Raw genomic sequence first — 18,839 nt, 5'->3', positions numbered from 1 at the left:
ACAAAAGCAAAATAATCTGGATGCTGGAAATCTGAAATAAAAACAAAATCCTGGTAGGTTAGGCAAATCTGTAAAAACAGAAGCGAGACACTAGACTTTAAATATCACTGTAGAGAGGGGTGACCAACTGCATTATTTACATTAAACCAAAAAGGCATTCAGCGTGTTTGGATTTGTTATTATATGTAATGTTATGATGGTATAATCATGATGACAGTTTTGTATTCATAGGTACAAAAAACATTTTTATTATGCATTCCTTGTGTGTTAATAGTTGCCTCCCTCTCCCATACAATTTCCATACCCAGATGTGGCCTTCCAGTCAAAACATTTGCCCTAAGCTCTGGAATTCTCTCCCTAAACCCCTGCACCTCCTTTAAGACCCTCTTTAAAATCTACTGCTTTGACCAAACTTTTGGTCATCTGTTCTAATATTTCCTTACATTGGTCAATTTCTAAGAAGAACTCTGGGATGTTTTATTGCATTAAAGGTGCCACATGTAAGTATCATTTTCTGTCAAGTCAGAAATTCCAAATGAAAGAAAGAAATCAAATGAATGACAACCACTCTCATGTAATGACACAACACATGGATAAAGGTTATTTTATTTAATTGTAGTAATTCAAGGTATTGCATGTCTGTTCCTTCATAAGTCTTCACCAGTACAAAAAGAAAAAACTTGTGCTACAATGGGCTTGTAAAACACAAAACTGCAATCTTATACCAGCTTTCTAAAATGAAAATCCAACATAGGCTTAATTAAAAAAATTAAAAACTAAAACACTTTTATTCTGGACAGCAAAATAGTGTGAATTTTCTCAAAGTGCATCAGTATTTGAAACCGTTCACATCCGTACAGCAGTTTCATACACAGTGCTTCCATACTGCTTCCAGGTCAAAAGGCAAATGTTTGCAGTGAATGACAGGATGAGCCTGGTAGGGTGTTATCATTAAAGAATGCCAGATGTGTTACTAGTTGTCAAGACACTACATGTTTTATTCATCTGGTTCTTTTACTTTCAGTACTGGTTTAATTAAAACTCGGGCAAATTTGCAACTTACTTTTACTTAAAGTGCGACTAATGCCAGATGTACATGCACTGATGGCTCCAAAGCAAAGAATCTGTGATTCACAAAAGCCTTCTGGCTCTTCTTTTGGAGAGCAGCCCAAAAACAATGAGCTGTGGATGGAGTTCTGTCCCCTCATGTTCTCCTCCAATTCTGGATGCAGGCCAGTATGGCAAGGAAAGAGATTAAACCATAGAGAAAGCAAACAGGATGACAACAGAGAAATGGGAAAACAGTACAGAAAGGATTAAACAAGCAAACATGAGAGAGAAATGAGAAAACAGTCGACACAAAAAAAGGATTTGATATAGAAAATAATTGATAATGAAACACAAAAGGGAAATCAGTTTATGAAATAAGAAATAATGAAAGAATGCAGAAACAAGTAACAGTAAAAAGAAAAATTAAAAGTGTAAGAAAGAATTAAAAAAGGGAAAGAGAAAATGAGATAAAATACATACAAAACTGCAGAGAAAAGCAGAACAAGAAAACTATAGCAAAAAGCACAAAGAATAAATGAGAAAGGAAAAATTTAACAGTGAGAAAAGGGGAAAATAAACAGCAGAGAGCAAACAACAAATGATAAATTACAAAGAACAAAAAAAACGAACGAGAGGCAACTCCCAGAGAAAATACTGACTTCTGGTGATAACATGGCCACCCAAAGGTCACCATTTAAGTGGACTCAGTACAGCATTTAAAATTAAGCAAAAAATCATGAATTTTGTGTTTAGATGTTAGGTTTCAGTGTGGATGACTGTATCAGGATGGAGTGCACTCCTCACCCTTAAAATAAATGGCTACATAACCTGCATGTCTGCATACATTGCTGCATATGCATGGTGGTGCGCCAGCAACCCATCTGTACAGCAATCCCAAAAGGATACTCAGTGCTATAGTGCCACCCAATTCTTTATCTTCATCCTGCTAGGTTTTGTGCTATAATTACTGAAATAGAATGGATTCTGAGTCACATCCTTGGTGTTGTATTACACGATCATCATTTAGTAAGAGATAGGTTTATTCCCAAGTTATGTAAATGTTCAAACAAAATCCAAACAAAATAAATGCATACAGGATGTCCAAGAATCACCGTTAACACTTGGCATCCATGCAAGTGCTAACGTTGCATTTCTGAATTAGATGAGCACTATTTAAAGTCATGTTACATGATCATTCAGTCTATGGTATCTACAATTCATGTCTTTTGGATTCCAGCATTCATCTATCTGGCGCTGAACAGCACAAATCCATTGTTTTTTTAAAAAAGTGATTTCCTCTCTTCTCACAATGATAACGCCAATCCCTTGCTATAACAGTGCCAAGGGTAATGATGCTCCTCCATCACCTTGTCCGAGTGGGCATTCTGTTGTGCGTGACTAGACACTATGGCTATTCAAAATGAAAAGCATCGTACTCAAGCCGGGTACCTTCTTTAAGTGATGTGCACTGTTGACTTCATAGCCCAGTTAGCTAATTGAACCCAGAGCAAACTTAACAGCAGAATTTTTCATCTGTCTGCTTTTCTACACAGGTTGCCTGTGGAGGAGTTTCATGGCATTCATTAAAAAAAATCAGTATTTATTAAGTGTTAATTATTGAGCATCAGCTCAATAATTTGGGACTGGTAATAGTCACTTCCCCTTTGGAGGAAGTAGCAGCATATCACTGGGACCTGGAAGCTGTATGTGAATAACACAGTTTGACACGTACCAATAATGTAGAATTAGCAATATACCATTATAAACAAACTTGTACATTTCCACAGACACAAAGCTGTCTTTAGTACATTAGGTGAATTCAGATACAGTATTGGTTAAGCATTTTTGTTTTCTCGGTCATATTACGTAACATGGAAAATAAATATGAGAAAAACAGTGGCTTTATCCTGAATGATCAGTAGGACAGCCCTTCAGCATGGGATTCCTCAATCCTCACAGTTCCAGTAATGAAAAAAGGACCAGAGAGACCATGTCCTCACTCCTGCAGAGCCATGTATTAAATGTTATGACAATACCTTACAACAGGAGCCATTGTCAGTTCCAATGTTAAAGATCTCTTTATTCAAAGGCTGAGCGTGAATAGTATCTTTTACTGATAGGGTTTCTTAGTGCATCAAGGATAACACAATGTTCTGGGATAACTACTTCATTCCAATCTCTGTGTGGAAGTTCTTCCAGAGAGTTCCAGTTCGGGTCTGGGTGATTTATTTTTAAAATGGCCTCCCTTCCTCCCCCACCCGAGTTACTTCTTTCCCTGATGATGCCGATTCCCTCTGGGGAACAGTTCCATGGCCACCAGTTTCCTGGATGCAGGTGACTATTTCACAGGTGTGAGCCTAGGCTGCAAATTTGGTGAATTATTCACACGGAATCTCGATCAAAGCCTCTTCTGCTTGCACTTGATACGAAAACTTTTCAGTAAACAGACAGCTGAATGAGATCAGGAGCAGGAATCCTGGTGGATATTTTTTCTCTACCCTAATCAAGGCACACTGCGAACCCCCAAAACATCCCACGTTAGGTTTACAAAGGATCAGCTAACTTGGTGCAAACCAAAGGCCCTTGTGCACAGCCAGTACAATCCAGAACATGAATCTATTGACCCAGAGGGAGATTTGCTTAGTTGCTTAAATTGACACCCAGTTACAAGTGCAGTGAAGAATTGAGACAATGGCAGTAAAACCAAATATAGGATGTAAAGCAAAACAGCTGCTACCACATTGGTTGCCCAGTATTAATCCCAGCAATACCGGAATTAATAGGTGGCTAAAGAGATTCAACTTTCCATGTCCAATTTCATTCCCAGTGAAGTGAATCATCTTGGAAAAACTTTTAGTGCAGTGAAATGAGGAATGAGGCAGCTACCTGGTTAAGACTACACATATTCAAGACACATCCTGCCTTTCCTCAAGTCCTTTCAACTTGACTTGTGGAAATGGTCAAACACCACACACGCACTGGTAATTAGTGGTAAGAACCTATGAAATGACCGACCACTCTAAACTGAATTGTGAAGATGGTACTTATAATAAACCGGGTCAGAGATCTGAACTCCACACAGGAAACACGGGCAATGACACAACAGAAACCGAATGCTGACAGCTTGTGTTATGTAGGCCATTACCTATCAAATAAGGCTAGGTCTAGATGAATGCATTGTTACACACAGGCATATAAACTAATGCAGAGATTAGTGTTCTAGCACCACAGATACTGAAGTTAGATGTCAGATTTTTCACATGTACAACTTACTCAAGCTTCAAGACACTTAAAGATTCGCAGTGTTACCTGCCTGCGAATCTAACAATTTTGATACACTCTCAGGCACTAGTTCACTGGCATGTTAGACTTGCAGGGTGAGTTACTGATTGAGTTATGTTTAAGGCAGGTGAGATCCAATCGATTCCCAACCAGAATTATTATTTAGAAAATGTATTTTGGCACGTTAAAACAATAAGATCTGAGGTATTTGCAAAAGCATAAATCATACACTGTCAAGGTTAGATTTCATAATGAGATTATCAATTCTTTCCAATATGAAGGGAATCAATGCAAACATGGTTTCTTTTGCAATAAGCTACAAGCCTAACTCTGACACATTTTCTGACTTATCTTACATTATTTTAAAGCCTTTGTGCCGATACAGGTTATATGGGGAAAAGAGATTCATTCTATTAAAAGCAATTGTCCTTTGGTGCCTACAGTGCCAGATTTTGCACCATCACTGCACCAGTCTATATAAAACTGTACAACATAAGTTATTAGTGTCAAAAAAAAAGAGTCAATATGCACTCCTTCAAGAGATAGCATTCTTTTCAGGAGGCCTGGTTAAATGCATACAAATTATACTTTAAACTATCAAAGCTTATACTAACAAACTGTTATATACACGGCAAATCATGACAACAGGGAAAAGCAACCACCTATCCCCTGCAAGGATAGGTATACTCAAATCAAACAGAGAATCTGAATGATTTTCTTAGTGGATCTATGCTACAATTGATAAAAGCAGACCCCCCCCTCCCCCCATCCCAGCACTCCATCCACTCAAAAAATAAAAGTTAGGAGTTAGAAATCTGTACAACCCCGGTTATATTACAAAAATGAAATTCAAGTTGGATAGTTGAGCTGTGGATCAAGGTCCCTCGCAGTGATTCTGTGATGAAGTGTGGGAAGGATCTCAGCACGCTGATTCATGTTTTTCTTTCCTTGCCAGCCAACTGCAGGGAAATCACCTCTCTCAGAAGCAAATTTTCAAAAACTGAATAATCCCCTCACAAAAATTAGACAAGAGCCTCATTAAAATTTGGTGTGACAGTAATAGGGCAGCTGCTTATAGCGTCACCAGCACAAATCAAACCTACTTGCTGGCTTACAAAGTTGAGGAAAGCTTTTAGTGAGGCTACCTGAAGGCTGCGCAGCCAAAGGTAGGTCTTTTATTTGGCTGCCATGGTTATAAGCACTATCTCCTCATGCAAAGGCCCTGCATAGTACAGTAGCCAAGAGCTTCGCTCAAGAAGCAAGTCCCTTTTCTAAAATAAAAATGCACCAAATAATAAAAAGGCAATCACCCTCAGACATCACTTGTTACAGTTATTCTCTGTGTGCAGCTACAATTGAAATGGTGGGTGGGGGGAGCGGCACTAGCTATCTGGCGAAGAATAATCTGATTCTCATGATTCAGAATGTACTTCCAGGGGAATGAATACACTGTCAGGATTATACGGACTACACTAATAGTTCGTTGCAAGAACCTCTAACTTGTTGTAAGAATGTCTAACCAAAACCAGAATTTTGGCCTAAATGGATTTCGTAAGGCAGTGAAAAGATTTGAGGTTCGCATGTCAAGCCTCACCTCTATCAGTAATGGCCATGAGCAAACGGGGCACCTGTGTTACCCACATTTGAATCCAGAAGGCACCCTCCCCTTCCCACTGCAAAGAACCAGTGCTTCCCTGCGCTCATACAACCTTCTGATAAGACTTGTAAGGGTATTTACTTTATTCCTTGCCTTAGATCATTCTTCATTAAAAAAAAAATTAATTGATGCAAAGCTCTGACACTGCACGCAAGAAGCAGGCACCTGCAGTTTGGAATAGGTTCTTGGCACTGACTAGTTGCTGGATCTCAATCCAGAGACAGGTTAAGTATTTCTTGTATGTTGGGAAGGTTTAGTAAGCGCATTTCAAATGGCTGAAGATGCCAATTGGGAAATATTTCACATGAGAGGACCACTGAGCAGCAAGCTGGAAAAATTTTACATCGTTCCATTCCACTCCATCAATCGTTACTGGAAGAGAAGCAGAGAAACAGTGAGTAGAAAGGACGAAAATGTCGATATTTCCCAAGAGGAAAAATGGAACAACTTAGATGAAGAGAATTCTTTATGCAGCATGGTGTTATGATCTGGAATTCACTGCCTAAAGGGAGATTCAAAAGTAACTTTCCAAAGGGATGGGATATGTTTTTGACAAAGAACAAATTGCATGACTTGTGAGTAAGTGGAACTAAATAAACAGCTCTTTCAAAGGGCTAGCAGAAGCACAATGGGCCAAAAGGCCTCCTTTTGCACTGAGATTATATAAATAATCACCATTATGCTAACTTGTCTTCAGCTTTTAGCTGCTTGAGAGGAAGTGACCCAAGTTTGTACCTTGTATTTATTGGCTGTGCGTGTGGAGTTTGCACATTCTCCCTGTGTCTTTCTGAATTTCCTCTGGATGCTCCGGTTTCTGCCCACGATTTAAACATGTGCAGATTAGGTGGATTGGCGATGGTAAATTGTCCCTTAGTGTCCCAAGGTGTATAGGTTAGATGGATTAGCCACAGGAAATGTGTGGGGTTACGGGAATAGGGTCTGGGTAAGACCCTGTCAGAGAGACGGTGCAGATTCAATGGGTCAAATGGCCTCTTGTGCACTGTGGGGATTCTATGAATAACACAGGTCAAGAAATTCCTCAGATCTGCTCCTGCTTTACTGGAAATATGATTGAAACTGTTTACACTGCATTCCCACTGAAGCAACTCTGAAATGGGAGCAGATCCAAGGAATTTCCCACCCATTATGTATTTTATATTAAAACCCAAATGGCTAAGTGAAGTTTGCAAAATTAAAACTGCTGAATTATTCTGGGTTATTAGACAGAACTATGAAAAAAAAGTGTTTCTTAGCTCCAATGGACATGCACAAGACATGAATCTCTGAAAGGAGGAGAGGGAAGAAATAGAGTTCATGTAAACATATTTGGAAACCATTGAACTAACTGCCACAGACGATTGGTTGGAACTGGAGTCAACTGTGTCTCTGGGCTAGCATCCTTTAGTCAAAAGGCCCTGAGTTTAAGTTCCAGTCCAGAGGATTGAGCACAAAATCTAGGCTGACACTCGCAATGCAGTACTGAGGGAGTGCTGCACTGTCAAGACTGAGCACTCTCATGCGAATGCCAAGTCACTTTCCTCAACCAACAGAAATGGGAATAAAAGAAGCTGTCTGATCATTACCATATTGCTGCTGGTGGGATCTCAGTGTGCAAACTGGCTTCTGCATTTAGTAATGATTATGCTCCAAAGAGCATCATTGGCTGTAAAACACTTTGGGATGCCCTGAGATCATTAAAATGCTATCCAAAGTCTTCCTTGGGGTTCATCTGTCCCATTATAACCAACTGTCCATTTACCCACTGAAGTGCTATAAGATGACACTGTTGTCATGAAGAAGATCTGGTGAACCTAATGGGCAGCACAGTGGTTAGCACTGCTGCTTCACATCGCCAGGGACCCAGATTTGATTCCCAGCTTGGGTCACTGTCTGGAGTTTGCACGTTCGTGTGTCGGCATGGGTCTCCTCCGGATGCTCCGGTTTTCTCCCAAAGTCCAGAAGACGTGCTGGTTAGGTGGATTGGCCTTTCTAAATTCTCCCTCAGTATACCCAAACAAACGCTGGAATCTGGCAACTAGGAGATTTTCACAACAACTTCTAGTTAATGTCAGCCTACTCGTGACATTGATAAACAAACTTGCAACTTGAATTTTCCTTCAGTAGTACCTCGCAGCATAGTCTGTTGCTGTTTTGCAGTGCAGATCAATCGGCTGATGCCTTCAATCACCTGGCTCTTCGATTCCAATTCTTTGTCTTTTGTCTTCTTAGGTAAAAACATCACTGCGAGAAAGATAATGAACAAATATATATAAAAAAAAAAGTTAAAATCTGAGTGCAGCACTCCAGTTCAAAGTAGCACACTGAACCTTAAATAGAAAACAATATGGAGATGCTGGTTCGGAGGTTATGTCCTGGCTTCCTCCTCAGGACATGAGCTGGGAATGCACAAAAAGCAGTGAGTTTATAAAAACTTTGATCAATTAGTATACAATTAACCAATTACAATTCCAACTTGGACCACTTTTCCAAAAGCAGCAAATGCACTGTGGATTTAAAAGAGGCAGGTCGAGTAAAGGCAGGTCCATCTTACCAGCTACAATAGTAAGTAAAGTTCTGCTCTGTGCAGTCTCTCACCCTTTTTGTTTTTCTCCTTTGTCACCACTGTCATGGACATTGTCGGCAGAGTTGTAATCTCTCCACCATTGGGTAGCCTGCTGACCTGGAGGGAACGGAAGGTACACTTCAGTGTGTTCTTTGCCGTGGCATCCTTTTTCTCTGGATCCTTCTTCTTGTCAGCCAGTTGTTGTGCGATCCAGTAGTCAACCTGCAGTCCCATCAGCTCTCCGCTGTGGCCAAGGCTTTGTGAACTGTCAAGAGCCAAGTATCAAAAACTTACTGACTGCTGATGCATTTCGTTCCAGTGCTCACAAAAGCCCCATTATTTAACACTGGATATCTGGGCTAGGTGTCTGAACTATTAAGAACACTCCATGTGGTAACTGTAAATTCACAGTAAATTCATGAAAGATGGATTCACCTGTGTGTTAGCCCACAAATGAGCTCTTGATTTCTGCTGCAGAATGCAGATGTTAGGACCTTTCTTACAACAAAGGAGAGTAGTTTAGAAGAAATTTTTAGAAGAAGTAGTTTAGAAGATTGGAAAACGGCTAATGTTACGCCGTTGTTTAAGAAAGGTGCCAGGCAAAAGGCAGGGAATTATAGGCCGGTTAGTTTAACGTCTGTGGTAGGTAAAATGTTAGAATCCGTCATTAAGGAGGGAATTGCTTGATAGGGCAGACGCAACACGGTTTCATTAAAGGGAAGTCGTGTCTGACAAATTTACTGGAGTTCTATGAGGATGTGTCTAGGGCAGTGGATAGAGGAGAGCCGGTGGATGTGGTCTTTCTGGATTTTCAGAAGGCGTTTGACAAGGTACCTCAAGAGGTTATTGCAGAAGGTCAGGGGACATGGAGTTGGGGGTAGGGTGTTAGCGTGGATAGAGGATTGGTTGTCAAATAGGAGGCAGAGAGTGGGGGTCAATGGGTGCTATTCGGATTGGCGGTTGGTGATGAGTGGGGTGCCCCAGGGGTGCTGGGGCCTCAGCTATTTACCATTTATATAGATGATCTGGAGGAGGGAACCGAGTGCAGGGTGTCGAAATTTGCTGATGACACCAAGATTGGGGGAAAGGCAAATTGTGCGGAGGGTGTGGAGAGTCTGCAGAAGGATCTAGATAGGCTGGGCGAATGGGCCAGGAAATGGCAAATGGAATTTAATGTTGGCAAGTGTGAGGTGGTCCACTTTGGTAGGAAGAATGGTAGGAAGGACTATTACTTACGGGGCGAAAAACTGCAGCAGGCGACGGTGCAGAGGGACCTCGGGGTCCTTGTGCATGAGTCGCAAAAACCCAGCTTGCAGGTGCAGCAGGTGGTCAGGAAGGCGAATGGGATGCTGGCCTTCATAGCGAGGGGGATTGAATATAAAAGTAGGGAGGTCTTGCTGCGGCTGTATAGGGCATTGGTGAGGCCGCAGCTGGAGTACTGTGTGCAGTTTTGGGCGCCGCACCTGCGCAAGGATATTTTGGCCCTGGAGGGAGTGCAGAGGAGGTTTACTAGGCTGATACCGGAGTTGAGGGGATTGAGCTATGAGGAGAGGCTGAATAAACTAGGCTTGTACTCGTTAGAGTTTAGAAGAATGAGGGGAGATCTCATTGAGACGTATAAGATGATGAATGGGATGGATAGGATAGAGGTGGAGAGACTCTTCCCGCTCAAAAAAGACAGTAGGACTAGGGGGCACAGCCTCAAGATAAGGGGGAGGCGGTTTAGAACGGAGTTGAGGAGGAACTTCTTCAATCAAAGGGTGGTGAATCTCTGGAATTCTCTGCCCGTTGAAGTGGTGGAGGCTGCCTCGCTAAATATTTTTAAGAAGCGGGTTGATGGGTTCTTGATAAGAGAGGGGATTAAGGGTTATGGGGAGAGGGCGGGAAAGTGGAACTGAGCCACGACAGATCAGCCATGATCTTATTGAATGGCGGGGCAGGCTCAAAGGGCTAGATGGCCTACTCCTGCTCCTATTTCTTATGTTCTTATGTTCTTAAATTAAAGGTCAAATAGACAACTCTACCATAACATGCAAGGGAAAGGTGAGTTGAGATTCTTTTATCCCATTAACTGTAAAAGGGCAGTATGGCAGTTAGGGTAGCAGTATGCACCTCCTGCCAGATGTGGGAAATCAGGGAGCAATCAAATCTCCTTGACAATTTTGTCAGCAAGGAGTGTGTCCAGCTGCAGTTCCTCACAGACCACATTGTTCGGTTGGAGTGGCAGCTGGACACACTGCAGAGCACACGGGGGCATTGAGGGAAGACTCTAGTTACAGGGAGGTTGTCACAACACAGATTCGGTCAGGTAGATGAGTGGCTACCAGGAGAGACAGGCAGGTAGTGCAGCAGTGTCCTGTGGCTATTCCCCTTTCAAACAGGTGTTCCGTTTTGGATATTGTTGAGTGGGATACTTCTCAAGGGAAAATACCAGCAGCCAGGCCAATGGCACCACACCTGGTTCTGCTGAAGACCAGGGTTGGGCAAAGAGCAAGCAAGCAGTAGTAACAGGGGACTCACTAATTAGAGGCATGGACAGGCGTTTCTGTGGCCACGATTGAGCTCCAGGATGATGTGTTGCCTCCCTGGTGCTAGGGTTAAGGGCATCACTGATTGGTTGCAGGACATTCTTAAGGGGGAGGGTGAGCAGCCAAAGGTTGTTGTACACATTAGTACTAACAACATAGATAGGAAAAGGGATGAGGTCCTGAAGCATGAATAAAGAAAGTTAGGTATAAGACTAAAGTGAAGGACGTTGAGAATAATAATTTCTGGACGACTGCCGATACCTGTGAGAGTAGGAATAGGAAGATTAGGCAGATAAATGTGCGGCTTGAGAGCTGGTGCAGGGGGGAAGGACTCAGATTTGTGGATCATTGGGATCTCTTCTGGGGCAGGAATGATCTATTCAAGAGGGATGGGTTACACCTGAACTGGAGGGGACTAATATCCTGGTGGGGAGATTTGCTAGAGCCACTCGGGAGGGCTTAAACTAGTTTGGCAGAGGGGTGGGGCCCAAAACCGTAGGGAAACAGAAAAGAAGGTTGAGGACAGCCCGGAAGCCAAAGAGGGCACATTAAATAATAATAATTACTGGAGTCAGTAATCCTAGTACTAGACAGATCAGGCAAAAGCAAGACAAAGAGCAAGGAAAGTCCAGATTAAACTGCATTTATTTCAATGCAAGAGAACTGAACGGCAAGGCAGATGAACTCAAGGCATGGATGGGTACATGGGACTGGGATATTATAGATATTACTGAAACATGGTTAAGGGAGGAACAGGACCAGCAGCTCAATTTTCTAGGGTACAAATGCTATGGGAAAGATAGAACAGGAGGTAAGAGAGGAGGGGGAGTTGCATTTTAATTAGGGATATTTCTGAGGATTAGCCCACTGACTCTATATGGGTAGAACTGAGAAATAAGAAGGGGGAAATCACTTTAATAGACTTGTACTATAGGCCCCCAAATGGTCAGCAGGAAATTGAGGAGCAAATATCTAAGGAGATTATAATTAGCTCTAAGAAAAATAGAGTGGTAATAATAGGGGATTTTAACTTTTCCAACATTGACTGGAACAACCATAGTATTAGGGGCTTGGATGGAGAGGAATTTGTTCAGTGTACTCAGAAGGAATTTCTCATTCAATAAGCGGATAGCCAGGGTGGGGTGGGGTGGGGTGGGCACAAAACCTGACTTCCTCTTGGGAAATAAGGAAGGGCAGGTGACAGAAGTGTTAGTGAGGGATTACTTTGGGACCAGTGACCATAATTCCATTAGTTTTAAGATAGCTAAGGAGAATAATAGATCTGGCCCAAAAGTTAAAATTCTAAATTGGGGCAAAGCTAAATTTGATGGTATTAGACAGGAACTTTTAAAAGTATGGCAGGCAAAGGGATGTCTGGTAAGTGGGAGGCTCCCAAAAGTTTGTTAACTAAGGTTCAGGGTAAGCACATTCCTTTTAGAGTGAAGGGCAAGGCTGGTAGAATGAGGGAACCATGGATGACTCATGATATTGAGTCAAGGAGAAGGAGGCAAATGATAAGCATAGGCAGATGGGGTCAAGTGGATCCCTTGAAGAATATAGAGGATGTAGGAATAGAGTTGAGAGAGAAATCAGGAGCGCAAAAAGGGGACAGGAGATTGCTTTGGCAGATAAAGCAAAAGGAGAATCCAAACAGCTTCTACAAATGCATATAAGGGCAAAACAGTAATTAGAAAGAAAATAGAGCCTCTTAAGGATCAACAAAGCGATCTATGTGTGGATCCACAAGATATGGGTGAGATCCTAAATGAATATTTCTCATCAGTACATAGTGTAGAGAAAGGCATGGATATTAGGGAACTTCGGAAAATAAATAGCGATGTCTTGAGGAGTGTATATACTATAGAGGTGGTGGTGCTGGAAGTCTTAAAATGCATCAAGGTAGATGAATACTGATGGAGTGTATACCAGGATCTTATGAGAGGTCAGGGTGGAAATCACAGATTTCCTAGCAGAGATACTTGAATCAGCAACAGCCACAGGTAAGGTGCCTGAAGAATGGAGGGTGGCAAACGTTGTGTCTTTGTTTAGAAGGGCTCCTGAGAAAAGCCTGGGAATTACAGGCCAGTGAACCTAACACCTATAGTGGGTAAATTGTTGAAAGGTATTCTGACAGACAGGATTTACAGGCATTCAGAGAGGCAAGAACTGATTAGGGACAGGCAGCATAGCTTTGAGTGGAAAATCATGTCCCATGAATTTGATTGAGTTTTTTGAAGGGGTAACCAAGAAGGTAGATGAGGGCAGTTCAGTCAACATTCTCTACATGGAATTTAGCAAGGCATTTGACAAAGTACCGTATGGTAGGTTGTTGCATAAGGTTAAATTTCACGAGATCCAGGGTGAGGTAGCTAAAAGAATACAAATATTTGGCTTGATGACAGAAGACAGGTGCTTGTAGAGGGTTGTTTTTCGAATTGAAGGCTTGTGACCAGCAGTGTGCCTTAGACGTTGGTGCTAGATCTACTGTTATTTGCCATTTATATTAATGATTCAGATGAGAATTTAGGAGGCATGGTTAGCAAGATTGCAGATTACACCAAGATTGTTGGCAGAGGACAGTGAAGAAGGTTATCTAGGATTGCAATGGGGTCTTGATCAACTGGGCCAGTAGGTTGATGAATGGCAGATGGCGTTTAATTTAGATAAATGTGAGGTGATGCATTTTGGTAGCTTGAACCAGGGCAGGACTTATTCAGTTAATGGTAGGGTGTTGGGGAGAATTGCAGAACAAAGAGATCTAATGTGTACAGGTTCCTTGAAAATGGAGTCATTAAATCCACTCAGACTTCAGTGGAAATAAATATTCATTACTTGGAAAATCATTGTCTCCTCCCCCAAGACTCAAAAACACAATCCTGCTCACTGTGCAATTAGCTCCAAGAGAGACAACATGACTCAGCGGTGGATGAGTGTCCTTTCCGAGGTTGTGGGTTCAAGTCCCACTCCAGGGAGACTCAAGCTCAATATTTAAACTGACACTCTGGTGCAAGCATTGAGAGATGCTGCAGAGTCAAACGAACACTAAATTGAGGCCTCATTTGCTCCCTCAGGGGCATGTAAAAAGATCCCATGGCATGCTAACAAAGAGTCGGGAAGTTCTGAAATAAGAGAAAAGAACTTAGCAGCTCTGGCAGTACCTGTAGAGAGAGAGAGAAACAGAGCTAAGGTTTCAAGTCCCATATGACTTTTCTTTGAAACCATAAAGCATTTTGAGGCAATGAAAGGCTCAATACGTTCAATACCTTCTTTCTACAGAGTTGCACAGCTACAACACTGAGGATGATTCTATCCCTTAATGAACAATTGCCCAATATGCTCTTGATGACAAGAAACCAGCCGCCTAGCCAGACAATAGTGTATGTAGTTCCAAGACATTACCCTGAGGAATTCCTGCAGTAATGTCCTAGACCCAACCATCAATACTTCATCAATGACCTTCCTTCATAATGTCAGAAGTGGAAATATTGGCTGATGATTGCAGTGTTCAGTACCATTTGCCTCAGATGCTGAATTGTCCATTTGTAGCAAGACCAGGATAATATTCATGCTTGGGCTAAAAGCGGCAAGTAAGGTCCATATCACTCAAATGCCAGGCAATGGCCATTTCCGAGAGAATCTAACTACCTCCCGTTGACATCCATTACCGTCACTGAATTCCCCACCAACAGCTTCCTGGGGTTACCAATGACCAGAAACCTAACCAAACCAGCCATTGCAATACTATGGCAGGTCAGGGTTTGGGAATGCAGCGGCAAGTAACTCACCTCCTAACTCCCAAAGCCTGTTCACCATCTACAAGGTAAAATCGGGAGTGAAACGAAACAATCTCCATTTGCCTGGATAAGTGCAGTTCCAACAACACTCAACAAGCTCAACACCATCCAGGACAAAGCATCCCGTTTGTTCGGCACCTCATCCACCATCCCCCCCATCAACAATGCACAGAGGCAGTAGTATGCATTATTTACAAGATGCAATGCTCACTGATGCTCAACAAACTCTTCCCCACTCCTTCTACCACCTAGAACGACAAGGACAGCAAATGCATGAGAACACCACCACCTACAAATTCTTCTTCAAGCCACACACAAACCTTACTTGGAAGTACTGTCATTCCAACACAGTCACTGGATCAAACTCCTGGAATTCCCCTCCTTACAATACTTTGGGTGTACCTATACTAGCTGGACTGCAGTGGTTCAAGATGGTGGCCCACCTACACCTTCTCAAGCGCATTAAGGGATGAGTAACAAATGTTGGCCATACAGTAGAGGTTGCACATCCCATGAAATAATAAAAAAGCCTATTTCTAATACATACCTCGAGTACAGTCCGCTTCCGACTGAGGGTGAGGAAGGAGGGGTAGGGGAAGCTTCTTTCATCGCTGGAGACAATGTTGGAGGAGTGGAAGACAGGATACTGGAGCCTGAAGTGGCAGCATCATCGGAATCACCTGCAGGAAATGTAATCTTATTTAGCACTATTGTGGTATGAGCTAATAATATAATTTAAAATAACTTTTAAAAATAATACCAAACGTCACAAGTCACAGTACATTTTTGATCAACAGCAAAGTTCCATTCTATTAGTGGTTCTCAAATTCGGTCCATATGGACTTTCCAACGAGTCTATGAAATATTGTGAAAGCTATACTGTCTTATGTGCAGCGCAGAATGCTCTGTCTGTCTAGTCTAGGAGAAGAACTCATTGCTGAGATTAGAATAAAAGGAAACGCCTGTTCTCTTAAAAGCATTATTAAAACACACATAGTATGCAATGCTTTCATAAATACATTAGAGTTAAGATCGCAGTTGGGGGTGGGTGGGTCCATAGATAGTCATCCATTTGAGAAAGAATAATTCAACCAAAAATATTTGAGAACCACTGCTCTACATTACCCCATAAGCACTTCCCGATGGGAAACTGATTCGAGTTTGAAGGAAATTACCAACCTGATGTTGCTGACGACTGTTCCACAATCCCAACTTTCACTACCTGCAAGCATACATGTTATAGATTCAATATAATGTATTAAACATACAAAAAACAGGACGAATCAGCTAGCCCTTAATGTGATGTATGTGAAAGTATATCAGAAAATCAGCTCATGTTTTGGAAGCACATTCCCACAAGATAATTTGCATGAAAGATCTTGGCTTGTTTGTACAGCATGTGAAGTCAAAAAAGAACCCACACAACTGCTGATAATGAACCCACACAACTGACTCTGTCTTGTAGAATGAGGACAGCTTTTCAATTTCTGGATATTATATAATTTTTGTCCTTTTATGTTCCTGTTGTTTATGCAGAGTGTAAGTTATCATTTCAGTTATTACATAAAAAATAAGCAAAATTATGACACAAAAACTAACTAAGCCAATGCTTAATGCACATACCTTGGCACAATTCAGGCGAACACCTGTCAACCCAACCCTCCAAAACACACACATTTTCAGTCTTCCCTCCCACAGACATCAGTAACTCAAATCTCTTCATGCAGAAATGCAAGATTGCCACCTTCAGTTCTGCTCCACAAACACAGGCAAGTAATCTCCCTCAGTAACTCTCCCAAAATCACATATGCAAATGCCTTCAACTTTCCTTCAATACATGCACACAAGCTAACACCCCCCTGTATCCCTCCCAGCACACAAGCTAACACCCCCCCGTATCCCTCCCAGCACACAAGCTAACACCCCCCCCCCCGTATCCCTCCCAGCACACAAGCTAACACCCCCCCCCCCCGTATCCCTCCCAGCACACAAGCTAAACCCCCACCCCCCCCGTATCCCTCCCAGCACACAAGCTAACATCCCCCCCCCGTATCCCTCCCAGCACACAAGCTAACATCCCCCCCCCGTATCCCTCCCAGCACACAAGCTAACAACCCCCCCCCCGTATCCCTCCCAGCACACAGCCCGCCCTCCCAGCACACAAGCTAACACCCCCCCCCGTATCCCTCCCAGCACACAAGCTGACACCCACCCCCGTATCCCTCCCAGCACACAGCCCGCCCTCCCCGTATCCCTCCCAGCACACAAGCTGACACCACCCCCCGTATCCCTCCCAACACACAGCCCGCCCCCCCCCCGTATCCCTCCCAACACACAGCCCGCCCCCCCCCCCCCCCCGTATCCCTCCCAACACACAACCCGCCCTCCCCGTATCCCTCCCAACACACACCCTGCCCTCCCAACACACACCCCCGCCCCCCGTATCCCTCCCAACACACACCCCGCCCCCCCCGTATCCCTCCCAACACACTCACCACTCACTCCGTATCCCTCCCAATACACCCAACACTCAACCCCCCGTATCCTCCACAATATTCACCACCCCTTCATATCCCTCCCAAAACTCATGACCCCCTCACACTAAAAGATAACTGGGTGCGCGAGGAGAGCACGAGCGCTGGGAAGGGCGCGGGAGGAGAGCGCGAGCACTGGGAAGGGTATGAGAAGAGAACGCAAGTCTGAGGTGTTGCTGAACTGGGAGCTATTGTCAATCAGCAGCCACAGGAGGGGACAAGTGAGCAGGGAAGTAGATATAGAAACAGGGAATGGACAGCATCATGGAGGAAATGTGATGGAAGATGGCAGAGTACTGAATGCATTAAAGGCCTCAAAAACATACAAACTATAAACATTAAAATATAAAACTGAAATAACTTACTCCAATAAAGGGAATAAACTTCTGACAGGAGTCTTCATCTGGGCTATATATTGAGGAAAAAAATGAAATTAAATCTAATCCATGAGGCTAAGTGGGAAGGAGAGCTAAGCAATGCAAATATTTACATGCAATTACAAATCAGTTTTACCAAAGACTCATGATTGAATTTGCATTATATGCAGGATCATATCTTCATATAGCTGAAAAGAATTATGTACAGCATATTGTATCAGCAGGAGAGTAGTGTACAGTACAAGTGGGGCTTCAAGCACGGAGAACTCCAGCCAATATATATGCATATTCCAAACTATTTTAAAAAGCGAAAATTTTTTAAACAATTGTGGTGTTGCTTTGAAGGAATTTACCAGAATGGCACTAAGGATGAGAGAGGGTTATGCAGAAGAGACTGGATTTGCACTTGAAAGACTCCTAAGTGCACTGACCTCTTTAAAAAATAATAATTCGGAATCAAACTGTGAAGCAAGCTGTTCAGACCTACATAGTAGTCCAGTGAATGACTGATGAGGAATTACTCCTGCAACTCCTCACATATACTTCTACCAGTTAAAGACAAAGGGTATATTTACAGGTCAGAATGTAAATATTAAAAGGAAGAGGTAAGGGGCTGTGTGAGAACATTAAGATGTAACTACAGGCGTCAATATCGTGAATAGGAAAGTTACAGGAGACAGTCTTTGGTAAATGCCAGGAGAAATGTTGGGAATATTATAGGTCACAGCAACTACATGAGAACTGGAACTGTTACAGGACACTGGAACTCTTGGGCAAGTTCTTGAAGTTTCTGGTTAATGTCTGTTTCTGGGTTAAAACACTAACTTTGGTGACAAGGGTTAGTGGTCCAATTCCACTGCAATTAGATTCTACCTCCATATCAGTTTGATATTTGCTTCTAAAACTTAGATGGAATACTTTCAAAGGTCCCTGCTGATTAATGAAGTGTCTAAAGTAAACTGTCAGGTTTCTTTAACTATAAAGCTAGTAGGGGCAATTATTGTTGGCTGCAACTAAAAAGGAATCCCTGGGTAAAAGTATTTATCTGATAGGT

At 42.6% G+C, this 18,839-nt stretch overlaps 1 protein-coding gene across 5 annotated transcripts in view; it reads right to left on the bottom strand.

Annotated features, from left to right (window-relative positions):
• Positions 1-587: 587 nt before the first annotated feature.
• Positions 588-18,839, bottom strand: part of pacs2 (phosphofurin acidic cluster sorting protein 2) — a 237,464-nt gene continuing 219,212 nt past the window's right edge. For all 5 annotated transcript variants that reach the window (XM_080203026.1, XM_080203027.1, XM_080203028.1 and 2 more), the window contains 6 exons: positions 17,774-17,816; positions 16,054-16,096; positions 15,422-15,554; positions 8,585-8,817; positions 8,117-8,230; positions 588-6,361 (listed from right to left, as the gene is read on the bottom strand). In XM_080203026.1, coding sequence (XP_080059152.1) covers positions 6,243-6,361; positions 8,117-8,230; positions 8,585-8,817; positions 15,422-15,554; positions 16,054-16,096; positions 17,774-17,816 — 685 coding nt within the window. In that variant the 3' untranslated portion in view covers positions 588-6,242. The remainder of the gene's footprint in view (positions 6,362-8,116; positions 8,231-8,584; positions 8,818-15,421; positions 15,555-16,053; positions 16,097-17,773; positions 17,817-18,839) is intronic.

Source organism: Carcharhinus amblyrhynchos, chromosome 14, assembly GCF_965287045.1.
Source record: "Carcharhinus amblyrhynchos chromosome 14, sCarAmb.v2.hapA, whole genome shotgun sequence".
Lineage (NCBI taxonomy): Eukaryota > Metazoa > Chordata > Chondrichthyes > Carcharhiniformes > Carcharhinidae > Carcharhinus > Carcharhinus amblyrhynchos.
The sequence above is the reverse complement of the archived record's forward strand: the minus strand, read 5'-3'. Positions and strand labels throughout refer to the sequence as shown.